The sequence below is a fragment of the Henckelia pumila genome, chromosome 1, assembly GCF_033568475.1.
Source record: "Henckelia pumila isolate YLH828 chromosome 1, ASM3356847v2, whole genome shotgun sequence".
Taxonomy (NCBI): domain Eukaryota; kingdom Viridiplantae; phylum Streptophyta; class Magnoliopsida; order Lamiales; family Gesneriaceae; genus Henckelia; species Henckelia pumila.
Genome location: NC_133120.1, coordinates 143,558,736 through 143,573,933, shown reverse-complemented (window position 1 = coordinate 143,573,933; position 15,198 = coordinate 143,558,736). Strand labels below are relative to the sequence as shown.

Here is a 15,198-nt window from a genome sequence, read left to right as displayed (position 1 = left end):
TTTCTATTGCACAGATGGCATTAATTGGACATAATTTTTTTAATATTGTCCACGAATCTCAGATATCGTGTTGTTGGTCATACCATATAAATTTGGAATTTAATATTTTTTTTTTAAAAAAAAGTGGTCATAGCCATTTATTTTATTAATAAAAGAGGAAACATTACATGGAGGAGATAAATTCCAAATAATGAAAACATGAAATAAACACCAAGGTGCCTAAAACCTGAGTCTAAACAAACTAAACAAACTATAATCCAAATAAACCAAAATAAGAAAAAACCAATCCAAACAAACTAGGTCCTTCATGGCCTCAAATCATATCTCGAAGCAGTGGTGCTCTTGATCGACTGTTGCACTTCTTCCTCTTCCTCCGAATCCGGTTGGTGTTCATAGGAAGGGTCGTGGGCATGAGTAGAAGCATATGAATCTGCAAGATACTGTATGTACTCAAGATAATCGTCAGACTCAAAACTGAATATTGATAAATGCCGAAATTGTAATTGATACGATAATAAAATCTTTGAATGCCAATCTTTCATGATCTAAGATATTCATATATCGACGGACATTTATTTGTGTCGTCCCTAAATTTATAAATTTACAATATTTTTAATCTCGATGTTTAAAATTTATAAATTTATAATATTTTTAATCTTGATGTTTATCCATCATCAGAAACTAATATAAAAGACGAATGCAATATTTCTTTACATAGTTTTGTTACCCACAAGTTAGTGTGAGGGATATATTTGTGACCTAGCTGAATTGACCTAAAACCTAGTGGTATTTTAGTATAATATGTAATAAAAATGTAAGCAACTGATTTTGTTATAATGACTTAATGAGTAATAAAACACATCACCGGATTTTAGATCAACTCAATTAACATCCAAAGATATCAAATTATTATATTTTACGCCTGGAGTATATATAGTGTGGTCAAATGTTAATCTTTGGATCATCAACACATATGTTAATTTTCATAAATATGTAAGAGACTCACATGATTTAATGGTATTAAAATATGAGAAGAAATACTTATGATAGTATAGAACCCAAAAATACCTACACACTAGTGTGTAAGGTAACAAAAACTACCTCTTTAATTATGTAGGATACTTTTATAATATCATTTCTATTCTCACTTGGGTACCCAAATTGAAATATGCCAAAAATATAGTTATGAACACAAGAACCAAAACCATTTGTATCTCTCATATTACAGAAAAATTACATTTTTCGTCCGGTAATATATAATTTATTTTCATTTTTATCATGTTAACAATGAATTTATATTTTTAGTCTTGTAACTTGAATTTATTTTATTTCGGTCTTACGACAATAAATTTTTATTTTTAGTCCTGTAACTTTTATATTTCACTTTTGGTCCTCCTTTGAGTTCATCAGTTCATTGCTTTTTTCAATAAAAAAAATAACCAAAAATGAAAACACATTCAAGTTAAAGAACCAAAAAAATAAAATAAAAAAATACAAGTTAAAACTTACAAGACTAAAATTAAAATTCACCATAACATGATAAAAAATTTCAAAAGAATTACATGTAAATTTCAAAACTAAAATTGAAAATTTACCTTTAACAAAAATAAAATTGGAAAAATACAAATTACAAGAACAAATATGTGATTTCCCTGGTTTTTAAAGTGCCAAAAATTAATCAGTAGAGAAACCTTTTCAACACATCGTAAAGAAGAAAAACCAAACTGGTTTCGACCCCAACAAGAGGGGTGCAAAAATAATGAATTACATATAGATATTAAACAAGAATAATTTCGTAAATATTGCTTACTTTTATACCGAAATTGTACATCCTTTACATAAGTTACCTGATCATAATAAAAGTTAATTAAATAACTAATTGATCCAAAGATAATTTCCTATTCTAGATAATTTACACAAAGGAAAGTGTACAAATTAGTATCTACAATATCCCCTAAATATTTCTGAAATCTTCAACATCCCCCCTCAAGCTTAGGAATAGATATCTCTCATTCCAAGCTTGCTACGAAGATTTTCATGACTTGGATTTGTGAGACTCTTGATAAGGGTATCAGTTTCTTGATCATGAGAAGAGATATAGGATAATTTAATACTCCTTCTATTTCATCCTTAATAAAACTTTGGTATATCCTTACATTTTTCATTCAGTCATGTTGGATTAGATTGTTCACAATGCTAGTAGCATATTTACTGTCACTATATATACAACTTGATAGGTGAGCTGATAGTAATTCTCAAATCTTGCATTAACCATTGTAGCCAATTAACTTCACACATTCCTTGTGCAGTAGCTTGATATTCAGCCTCAGCGCTACTATTTGCTACCACAGTTTGTTTCTTGTTTATCCATGTAACCAAATTTCCCTAAAACTTCAAGAAAAAACCAGAAGTTGACGTAAAGTCATCACTTCCATCCATGGTTCGCCAAAATGGTCGCGGTCTTCGTCGTGATAACCACCGTTCCAGTTCCATTAAATTTATGTCTCGGAACGGTTGTGGCGTGGATTTATAAAAAAAATTATTATTTTATTATTTTAAATAGAAGTTATTATAATTTTTATTAATATGTTTTGAGCTAACTAAATATTATTTTCATCAAGATGGACAAATAATGGATAGATTAGGAAAATTTTAAAAAAATCACAACAATATTAAAAAAACTAAACTTAAAACAAACCACACAGATTTTGTGTTTCGGTATTTTGGATATTTTATATTTTCATTATTTATTTTTATTTGTTTTGGCATGATATTTTTAATTTTTTTCAAAAAACAACCCTGTTTCAAGTTATCCACTTTCCCAAATCCCAATCGCCTTTTTCCCTAAAACTCTCTTTTCTTGTTTTCCATATTCTGATTCGCAATCAATTTTCCATACTAACGACATATGCGATATCAGGTTGTGTAGATGTCTTTTAATTGGAGAATGCATGTACAACTTACCACACTAACGACATATGTGATATCAAATGTTCTAAAAAATGCTATGCGGTAGGCGTTAGGCGGGTGGCGACCCATCACCTAATACCTAGCTGCTTAGGCGTTTTTTAAAAAAAATAACCTAAAAAATAAGTATCTTGGGATATTTATGAGTTTTACTATAAAATATAATTTTTATGGCATATGTTTTTTCAGTTTTCGTATGAAATTCTTGTAAAATTTTAATAATATAGTCCCTCACGTGAAAGGGGCGGCGAGAGTTGCGGCGGCCGGCAACAAAAAGCTTGAAGATTGAAGACTGCCACGTTCTCGGCCCTCTCTTTTCTCGTTTCTCTGCTTTTCTTCTGCTTTTCTTCTGACTTTTTTTTGTTTTTATTTCTATCTCTCTCGTTCTGGGTTCTTTCTTTTCTTTTAAGTTTTAATTTTTTTATAATAATTTTACCGCCTAGGCAGAAAGCACCTAGGCAGCGCCTCAGCCGCCTAGGTGGGCAGTTAAGCGGACGACGCCTCAGCCACTAAACGGACCCACCGCCTAGGCGGGAATTTTTAGAACACTGGTGATATCAAGTCGTGTGAGAGATAAGTATATTAGTTTTCCAACCAAGCGTTGGTATCTTCCAATGTCTGCATGAGGTTCATTCTCCTTAATGCTGCTCTTCAATTTTTTCTCAAATGGGGTTCTTACCGATTTGCAACCCAATTTTCCAGTTTCTTGCAGCAAATCAAGATTGTATGTCCTTTGAAAAATGAAGATGTCATCTTTACTTCTAGCTATCTCCATGCCAAGAAAATACTTTAAGCATCCTAAATATTTTATTTCAAATTCCTTCCTCTATTTTCCTTTGAGTTGATGAATCTCAACACTGTTATCACCTATAATTAGGATGTCATCCACATACACAATAAGGATAACCTTCCTTCCAACTTCTCCTTCTTTGATGAAAATAGTATGATTTGCCTTTATTTGACTATATCCTAGGTAGTGAACCACGCTCGTGGAGATTGTTTCAACCCATAAAATGATTTCAATAGCTTACAAACTTTCCCTTACTCATGTTCTGACAGGAAACCAGGTAGAATATTCCATGTACACCTCCTCATCAAAGTGACCATTCAAGAATACATCTTTTACATCTAGTTAGTGCAATTCCCAATCCAAGTTTGTAGCAAGAGACAACAAAACACGTATTGAATAGAAATTTTTCACTAGAGAAAATGTTTATTCGTAGTCTACTCCATATGTTTGAGTAAACCCTTGTGCCGCCAACCGAGACTTGTATCTTTCGACTTCACCATCAGCCCTATACTTCACTGTAAGCACCCATTTACTTCCAACCACATTCTTATCCTTGGGTGGATCCACTATATCACGTGTTTCATTCTCATGCAGAGTTGTCATTTCTTCCAGTACAACACTTTTTTATTTTTTTTATCTTTCAAAACATCATCAATATTTTTGGGGATTTTCACACTATAAATTTTTGTTGCAAAGGCCTTAAAATGGGAGACAACCTTTTACAAGTTATAAAATTTGCAGTAGGATGCATAGTACAAGATCTTACTCTTTCCTTTGTGCAGTTCAAAGTTCCAAATCTTTGCTCATAGCAGTTTCCAATTCTGGGATCAATGATTGGTTGTGTTGAGAAGTTTTTGGTTTGAGAGAGTAGGTCTAAAGAGGTTTACTTGAAACTAACTCCTCGTGTACTTCCCTCCCCTATTCATGAATTTGGATAGGACTTGAAGCAGGTATAGGAGCTGAACTTACAAGATGAGACACATCTTTTGATATGGGCAATGACACAATAGGATTCAAAATAATATTCTCATCATTATTTTTCCCCTGGAGAGGAGTGGGAAATTAGAAAAAAGTATTTCAAAGAAAGTGACATCCAAAGAGACAGAATTTTTTTTAGTGAAGCAGAGTAGCAATTGTATCTTTTTGGGTTGGTGAGTATCCTACAAAAACACACTTGAATACCTTAGGTTCAAGTTTACTCCGGTATGACTATTTGTTGTGAATAAAAATATTATACCCAAAGATTTTTGGGGATAAAGAACTGCAAAAATTAATGTTGGGAAAACAGGTAGCTAGAGCACTCAAAGGAGTTTTGAATTTGAGTTTCTTTTTTTTAGGGTAAACGGTTTATCACATAGGTACTCGTGTGAATTACCTCCCCCAATAGGAATTAGGAATAGAGCTAGAGAATATAAAGGACCTAGAAACTTCTAACAAATGACATTTTTTTCTCTCTGGCACCCCATTTTGTTTTGGTGTACTGACATGAGAGGTTTGATGGTGTATCCCATTTTCTCCCGAGTACTGGTTAAAGTCACTTGACATGTATTTTCTTTCATTATCTATGCGAAAAACATGAATATTGGATTGAAATACATTCAAGACAAATTTATGAAATTGTTTGAACAAGTAAAAGGTTTTAGATTTTTCTTTCATTAGGTATACCCAACACACCCTCGTGTGATCATCGATGAAGATTACAAACCATTGAGTTTTAGTGAGATTTGAAGTTCTAGCAGATCCCCATAAATCACTATGGACTAGATGAAATGGTTTTGAAGGTTGGTACACATGCGTAGGGCAATTCGTACGAGGTTTCTTTGCAAGTACATATTGTTCACACTGAAAGAAATGTTTATCTTTATTGTTAAAATATGAGGATACGAGATTTTCATATACTGAGAGCTAAGGTATCCCAAATGTTTATGCCACAACCTTACATTAGAGTTAAAAACAACTGACATAGAAAGATTGTGAGGCTTAGACTGGCTAGAGTTCTATGTTCCCAACAGATAATAAAATCCATCTTTTTTTCTCAGCAACTCCACTCATCTTCCCCGAAGAATTGTCCTGAAATTTACAATGAGAAGGAAAAAAGGTTGCAACACAATTCATATCCTCGGTGAGTTTTCTTAGTGACATTGATATTGTGAGATAAGTTTGGCACAAATAACACTAATTGTATTGTCATATTTGATAGAAAAAACGTGACCTTTCCCACAGTAGGTGATACTTTTCCATCAGCAACCCAAACATCAATTTTGTTTTTGTAATTTTTATATGTGCCAAAAACGGTTATTGTTCCAATCATATGGTCTGAGGCTTCTATGTCAACAATCCAGCAATCTGTGTTGGGATTTTGAGAGGAAATTATGATGAATTATACATGTTTTGGCTATAGCTGCAGTAGGTGTTTTTGAAGTTTGAGTCGCAAATCTCATGGATGCTCTAGTTTGTTGCAGCAGTTGACGCAACATGTCCAAATCCTCACTGGAGAATTTTGTTCCAGTAGCAACGCTAGAGGCGACCTTAGCAATATGGGCTGATTTGGGTAGTCATTGTTTCTTCTTGGGATTCCAATCAATGGGATTTCCATGAATTTCTCAACAAGTATCACGAATATGATTGATTTTTTTGCAAAAATCACACACCACTCGACCATCGGATTGATAACCACGGGCTACTTTTGGTTTATACGGCGCTGAGTAGCGATCGCAATTGACACAATTTTCTTCTTGTTTGTGCGCAATCAGAGCAGAATCCTGAGCATCTAAGGAAGAGGTCTCTTGTTGCGAGGAATGCAACATAACACGTCGTCTACTTTCCTCCCTTTTAACTTGAGCAAATGATTCCCGAAGAGACGGGAATGGCTCTGTCCCCAGCAACCGTCCACGAACATCGTCCAAATCATGATTAAGACCTTGTAAAAAAAATCAAAGGTGCGCTCATTTTCAAGCATCTACTTGTATTTTGTTGCATCAGTTGTGCAGGATCATCCCATGTCATAGAATAGATCGATTTCTTGCCATAATTCCATGATAGAGTTCAAGTATTCTGTCACGTTCAGATTTCCTTGCCTTGTGTTTCGATGTTTCGAGCCAATCTCAAAACAATTTGATGTATTTTCCAAGTCCAAGTAAATTTCATGTATGTCTTCCCAGATTTCCATGGTTGTCTGGTGGTACAAGTATGTACGGCCAATGCTTGGCTCCATAGAGTTTATGAGTCAAGCCATAACAATTGAGTTTTCGGCTTCCCATGAACTGAAACTTGGATCAATTTATGATGGAGCCATTTTGTACCTACCAAATATCTTATCTTCTCTCTTTCTTTGATTACAAGAATGACGGATTGAAACCACTCTCGAAAATTCAATCCATTGAGCTTGTGCAAATTATTCCCGAAGAGACGGAATGGCTTTGTCCCCAGCAACCGTTCACGAACTTCGTCCAAATCATGATTAAGACCTTGTAAAAAATCAAAGGTGCGCTCCTTTTCAAGCATCGTCTTGTATTTTGTTGCATCAGTTGTGCAGGACCATCCCATGTCATAGAATAGATCGACTTCTTGCCATAATTCCATGAGAGTTCAAGTATTCTGTCACGTTCAAATTTCCTTCCCTTGTGTTTCGAAGTTTTGAGCGAATCTCAAAACAATGCTAAGTCCTAGTAAATTTCTTGTACGACTTCTCAGATTTTCTTGGTTGTCTACTGGTACAAGTATATACGGCCAATGCTTTGTTCCATAGAGTTTATGAGTCAAAAGCCATAACAATTGAGTTTTCGACTTCCCATGAACTGAAACTTGGATCAGTTTCTGATGGAGACATTTTTGTACCTTTCAAATATCGGATCTTCCCTCTTCCTTGGTTACAAGAATGACATATTGGAACCATTCTCAAAATTCAATCCATTGAGCTTGTGGTAGGTATTTTGCAGCAAATGGTTGTCAAATAAATTAATGAAGGATTGGAGGATATTGGGGTTGGCGGAACCACCTGGTTTACCAGGATAGGGGATGATTCTGAGGCCATATCGTGATAGGCTGTAAAAAAAATAGAGATGCATAAACACACAATCTCTGTGTCTCTTATACCATGAAACAAGAATAATTTCGTAAATCTTATTTACTTTTCTACTGAAATTATACATCAATTATACAAGTTAAATGATCATAATAAAAGATAATTAAATCACTAATTGATCATAAGATAATATTTCTGAAATCTTCAACAAGATACAACTAAGTTTAGATAATGAGATTTCAAAGTTTTCAATTCAAACACAAAAACCAGACGAAAAAATATCAGCAAGACAGTGGGATCCATGTACACTATTTCAACGTAACACATTTGTCAAGTACAAAATTTAGTTATAAGATAACGTCCAAATGGAAATTCAGAATTCATCACAGGCAACCTTGCAACCATCCAAGAATCGATGATTGCATCGCAATTTACAAAACCAGCGAATTTACAGTCAGAATCGTAAATTGCGGCGACAGAATTTGAGTATGCTAAAATAATAACAACAATACTGTGGCATCTCATGGTGGTTGCACACAAATGCCTCCAGCAAACCTCTGGAACAATGCTTGAATAACTCGTTCGAATATGAAACAGCCACACAATCTGCCTCCAGTTCCAGAAAGAGGGTGAAGAATAATCCATCATCAACTGAGGCACACGAAAAAAGAAGCAACGTCTGTGAATAATAAATTAAGATTTATGATGATTAAGAAAGAGTTGACATATTTAACAGGAGAAAAAACACTAATCAAGACTTTAGAAAAGATTATCATCTGATGATTGTTTTATCTCCCAACCAAGCCAGATGTACGAAAACCAACAAAAGCCTGTGAAAGTCTAACTCGAGCTAGTAATCGCCAACCAACTTAATGAGTAAAACTAAAAAATTCATAATTTATAACAGCCGTAGGATTCTTTAATTTTTCACTGCAACACTTAAAAACTAACCAGCGAAAAATCTAAAAGGAACCATGGCATATAGCCATACAATCTTTATGCACATTTCAAAGCCAGTAAATCAGTCAACAATTTCAACCAAAAAAAAAATCAAACAGCCAATACCAGTAAAATCATCATTTCATCATGCATGGAGTAGGTCTCTTATTCATCAAAAACTGGAAGACCTAAAAACAGGAGGAAACTACTGAGTGCAGGGTGGAGAATCATTACCACAATCATCAAAACTGCTTCACAAAAGTCTCTTTTTATCAGTTGGTTTCAGAATCTGAAACGAGCACATCAAACTCTCATCAACACTCATCATAGCACCTGCATTATCAAATTCTCCGCAATAATTGGGAGCAGAAAATATTGTAACCAGTTGTCTATCGGCAAAAAATTCATAGCCATCTTCTACAACCTGCCCAAATAAAGAATACAGTCATCAGAAGAAATAAAAGACTAGCAATCATATAATGCAACAGATATCAGTACCTGATGAGCACGACAAACAAGGTCCATATCTTGCTGCATCAAAAATTCGGCCACCTTATCTGGACCAAATGTGTATGAAACTCCCCTATCATTCATCCCCCAACCTCTAATTTCTCTACTGGGATCAGACCAAAGTAAATCACAAAGCAAACCAGAATCAGGGACATCAGTAGGACGAGATAAATTTCTAATTTGATCCAAGTTTGTTAGATCAGGGGAGAGACCACCATGCATGCAGAGTATTTTCTCATCTATAAGAGCTGCCACGGGTAGGCAGTTAAAACAATCAGTAAAAACTTTCCACAGTCTCACATTAAATCGACGTTTACATTCGTCATAAAATCCATATATCCTGTTAATAGAAGCACATTCATGATTTCCACGTAAGAGAAAGAAATTCTCAGGAAATTTGATTTTGTAGGCAAGAAGAAGGCAGATAGTTTCTAAACTTTGTTTTCCACGGTCAACGTAATCCCCTAAGAACAAATAATTGGCTTCTGGAGGAAATCCTCCATATTCAAAAAGTCTTAAAAGATCTCCATATTGTCCATGAATATCACCTGAAATAATGGGGGAAAAATCAATTGTTATATTCATGTATCCAGTTTAAATCGGAGACATGATTTGAGAATTCTGATTGAAACAAAAAGTTCAACAATGTTGAAGGTAACAGAAAAACTAGTACTAATTCACTTTGACATTGAAGAAACAATAAATGGAATTACTGTAAGACAGAACATAGAAGGTAATATAGATTCCGTCTACGAGCAATGTGAAAACAAGGCCTACCCGAATTGCCAAGGCCACAAAGCAGGCCATCTGCCTGTGCTAGTTTCTCACATTTTAGAAGGACTTTTCCTAATTATAAGCGAAAACGAAAGAATTATTCAAGTCTATGTATAATTTGACAAGATATTCTTGAGTAGTTTCAGTCGCTAAACAACAAACATTTGAATTTCAATTCCTAGGCATAGAGCTTGTAACATAACAAAAAAGTTACGGGCCTATTAAGCATTACTGGAAAAAATCAGATACATCGAAGAGGACAGAAACACATCATGATTACCTAGGCAAAATGCATGCACAAATACACAAACAAAATAATTAAAAAAGTGAGATAGCATCAGAGAAGGCATATTGTATTTGATCAACAAAATGGCAATATTTCAACTGCCATTCTCAAGAATCCGATATTCTTATTTCCAAGAGACGAGTTAGTCTCATACAATATCATAGATAACAAACAGATACTACAAAAACTCGTATCCGACCGTGCAGGATACTTCATGGCAATAGATTCCTGGCAGATATTGTAGGGGGTGGCGTGGCGGAGCAAATATAATATCCGTCATAATCAATGATTATGTTTGACCATGTCCGACGCGATTAATAATTAGGGCTATATCGATTATGGTGCAGTTTATTTTAAAATTTCAGAAAGTCATTTAAATTTTTTCAGAGTGAATAATAAGAAATGATAACAAGATGAAAATCAGAAATGACAAACATAAATATCACATTTGAATCCACTGATATACATAATACATCCATATAAAATAATATAGCATTCTCACCATGTCACGCCTTACTTTTTGAAATGGTTGTATTTCATACCCATGTTGAGTCATCTCATAATAGATTGATCAAAATGCATAACCATCAATTGATTTTGTTACCCAATGGGTAACAACTAAAATAGAAAACCAAAAGCTACAAAATTTGACATCTTCATACATTTTTTGTACTTTAGAAAGCAGGTGACCTTAAGAAATAGAAACTCGTAGATGTTGTCATCAAATTCATTTTTGAGAAAGTTAGAGGCAAAGATTCCCCTATATCCAATTAGAAAAAAAATTATGTGAAATTACAAAACATACTGAGATCCTTTGTTAAACCCAAGCCTTGATGTATATATCTTCAATACGAGAGAAGTATGACAAATTCAAGGACAATTAAAATATGAAAGGCTGCACAACATTGACATCTCAATGTAGTCTACTTGTGTCACATCCATCATCCATTCAAGAAACTTTAATCTCACAGTTCCAAAGCAAGAACTACAACTAAGCCCTGTGACCGAATCAATTATGTCCTGTTATTTTCTGTATTTACAAAATCAACTTTATGGCGGGAGAGGGAGGGGAAAGTTTAATTTTTGGCTCCAGTTAGGGATTCTTTAAAATAACCCTCCCTAGTCAAAGTTACTAGGGAGGGTTAGTTTATTTAGAAAAGCTTTGACTGGACCAAAATTTCAAAATCATCCAAAAGGGAGAGGAGCATAAAAATAATTTCTGAGCTTGTTTTGGCCCTTCTGATGTTGAAATATGCAATTAAAAAATGTTCCAGTTACATCAGCAGGAGGGGAAGTTTGTGCATGATATAAGCCCACAGAAATACCCCTCTCCACTGAAGCTTCAAAAATATTGAAAATGTTAACAAAAACTTACATATTCCAGCTTAAAAAATCTTCTAGTAGTGTGGCATGGAAGATAAAAATGAGTTTTCATGTCATTTTAGCTACAGGGGCGGTCAGGGGAGAAATGAAATTCATGAAGAAGGGTGGAATTAATGCGACAACTAGAGATATTCATAAAACTCGTTGTGTCAAAACAAGCTGCAAGAAAATTTTCTCTTGCAGGGGAATGAAGGTCATTGACATTTTTCCAATGTAGCTCATACACATCAGATACGAGACCTTGTAATGACAGAATGCAATATACATTTGCTACACCATCGTGGTCACACGACAAATATCTGATATCCTATGATCTTGAGGTATACTGTAATGCTCACTCAGTTTGATCCCTTAAGCTATTCTATCATCTTCCATCATTCTATATGTTGTAGCAATGTTCAACGAGGTTTCTCAATTTACTCGTAGAAAAAGGGTCAAGTTTTTCAGAAATAACTATAACCAACAAAAAGTAAAAAGAAAAAGAATAATAGACCCCAGTGTCTGCACAATGATAAAGAGCCAATCCTAGAAAACTGAAGAAGAAGCATGATACCCCGTCAGTAGCTTTTAAGTTTTGGCAATCATTAGCTTCAGAAACAATAAATTATAGCATGAGATATATCGTCCACACTACGATAAAATACATTATGTTCCAATCTTTCCTTACAATCCAAGTTTTGTTGAGACTAAAAAATGACTTGACAAAACAGTTAAAAGATTTATTGTGTATAAAACTATTTATTGTATATTTCTCCTCGTTTTTTTTTTTTTTTTTGCTTTGATGTATATGTTATTTCAATTATTTCTCTCAAACCACCAGCTTTTCCACAAGAGAGACTTAGAAATCTGATTTCAAATGTTTGAAAGACCGAGTTATAGATTATTATTTTAAGAACAACTTTGACAGACAAATTGAATATAACTTCCAGACCAGCCACGAGGAACATCAGTTTTTCATTGTTCAATTATCCATAGAGCAGAATTTTCTTCGCTTGTGTCAATCATCTTTCATTATTTCCTTTGACCAACACAAAAAATGTTTCTTTTGTACACTTCATTCTTGATTGAAGCTTTAAATCACCAAACCTCGCATTCATTTCGATTCACAACATATCTGATCAGTGACAGAAAGTTGCCAAACTCATTAGTGCAAGCTTTCATTCCGATACAAGTCGCGCGGCTGCAAACATGCACTAATGCATCCATGCATCTTGCCATGAGTTACAGTCAAAGTGTGAATTAAAAAGTAAGGTAGAAAACTCTAGAATAAAAAAGAGTCAAACTCCTATCTAAAAGGCCATTCAAAGCTTATGAGGTTATCAAATTCAAAGGTAAAGACCTTAAAAACTATGTAAAGTGTGTAATCAGAGGATGTGCACATTCTATGAAGCAGTCCGTCAACAGTGATCGAGCATTTGTTTTGACACCTCATAGAAACATATATGGTGAGGCTGAAACAGGCATTGAGCTGCTAATAGTAATGGAGAATTGATTCACCAGCTCATAGAAATACATGCAGCAAGGTTAGACCTTTTCCTTAGCTTCTTTCCACATTGGACATAAAGTCCCAACATAGAACCACAAAACATAGGAAGACATAAAATCCCAACATAGAACCATAAAACAAGGAATTTCCCCTTTTTGGAAAGGTAAATATAGCAGAGCTACAATTAATAACTTGAATGACAGCCAATAGCAACACTGAATTGGGAAAAGAAAAGCACCAAGTCTATTCTCATAAGATTTCTGAAGCCGTTAAACAACTCTAGAAATCTAAAAGGATGATAGAGGTCAAATTTTTATTTCCTTGAACAGCTTTTTCTAAAAGGAACACATATTCCACCGTGTGATGTTAATCTGTCACTCATGATGTCATCTGACAAACATTTAGATACTGTTTCGCAGCAAAATTAATCTGAATTCTGAACTCAATCATTAAACACGGGTCAAAAAAGTGAATCATGGTTGGGCTATACACCGCTACAGTAACTTGCATGAGATACCATTGCAAACCAGTACTTTAAATGGTAAAAGCCGCTCAGCCAATAGCCTAACACATTCAAGGATGCTATAACCTTCCTGTCATAGAAAATTTCAAGCATCCATACTCCCATAGAAAATCAATTTTACCTTTTTCCTGACACAACCCAGCAAATTAAACTCGCAACCACCATTTAAACATAGAACCCAGTAAAGAAACCAACAAGCAACCATTTCCATTGAAAATATAAAATGCAAACCATTTGCCAGAATTCGGAAAACACCAAACCAACCGAAAAACGAAACAAAATGGACAAAATATTCACCTTAATACTCGAGACAAAACAAATTCACAGATTCATATACCAAAACTGAGCGGTCAAACACGCAGAAGTTCCACAATCAAAAATCAACGCACACAATCTCATACCAGAACAAGAAACAGAGAGTAAAAACATCATACCGCAGATCTTTATAGGTGCTTCAAGCTCGAGAAGATTAGGCTGCGAAAGGAAGATTTCACGGGACGTGGCGCATAAAGAGCGGATCTCATTCTCCGAGAGCTGCACCTGACGCACAGTCCGAGCGTTGCGGAACTCCAACAAGCGATTGATGATGTCATCCAAGACGGCAGGCTCTATACCCTGCCCATTAGCCGCCGCCGCCATGTCTAGGGTTCCCAAACACTCCCGAGATTCAAATCCAACAATCGAAAACAACAAAACCCAGATACCCAAAACAAATCAAAAATCCCTCGGAATCACAAGATTGTTCTTGGAGGAGAAATGGAATGGAAAGAGGGGCTACAGCACTAATGAGGCAATATGATTAAAGAAATAAAAAAAAAAAAAGTTGATAATTTAAGTTTGAAATAGTTATTCGATAAATCCGCTTCCCTCGTGTGGTTGCCTATGCTCATTTCATAGATTGCTTTTTGGAATTACCCTCCACTTCTTATTTTAGGTTACAAATGTTTTTTCATCAATTTATATTACTTTGCACAAATAATCGTTGCTTAAAAAAAGTGTTTTGAGTTTTTCGTTTACAAATTTTTTCTAAAAAAACACTCAAAAGTTTTTTATTTTTTTTAAAGCAATTTCAAACCTTATATTAGCCTCCTTTCACAATTCTCAAAAAACACAAATCTTTTATGTGTAACTAATGATATTTTAAAAATAGGCAAAAACTCCTATGAAACGGTCTCAAGGGTCATTTTTTTGAGACGGATATCTTATATGGGTTATCCATTAAAAAATATTACATTTTATGCCAAAAGTATTACTTATTATTATAAATATGGGTAGGATTGACCCGTCTCACAGATGAGACCGTCTCACAGGAGTGCTACTCTTAAAAATATATGTTCTTAAAAATCTAGCAAATACGACAAATGTGTCTAACTTTTATTAACACGAAGTTTTGAAAAAATCTTTGATTTTACATAAGCTTTATGTTTATTCGATATTAAACGAAGTTGGTAAATTAAATCTACTAGATGTATGGAGAAACTTTACGTGGGGTCGTGAATTCTTGGTCAAGGGGGTT

General features: G+C 34.5%; 1 protein-coding gene across 1 annotated transcript; it reads right to left on the bottom strand.

Annotated features, from left to right (window-relative positions):
* Positions 1-8,060: 8,060 nt before the first annotated feature.
* On the bottom strand, positions 8,061-14,581 carry LOC140880555 (serine/threonine-protein phosphatase PP1 isozyme 2). The gene is made up of 4 exons (XM_073285116.1): positions 14,117-14,581; positions 9,219-9,778; positions 8,955-9,144; positions 8,061-8,432 (listed from the first exon to the last, which is right to left on the bottom strand). Exons 1-3 carry the CDS (start codon positions 14,319-14,321, stop codon positions 8,974-8,976), a joined length of 936 nt encoding a protein of 311 aa, XP_073141217.1. The 5' UTR covers positions 14,322-14,581; the 3' UTR covers positions 8,061-8,432; positions 8,955-8,973.
* Between the last annotated feature and the right edge of the window lie 617 nt (positions 14,582-15,198).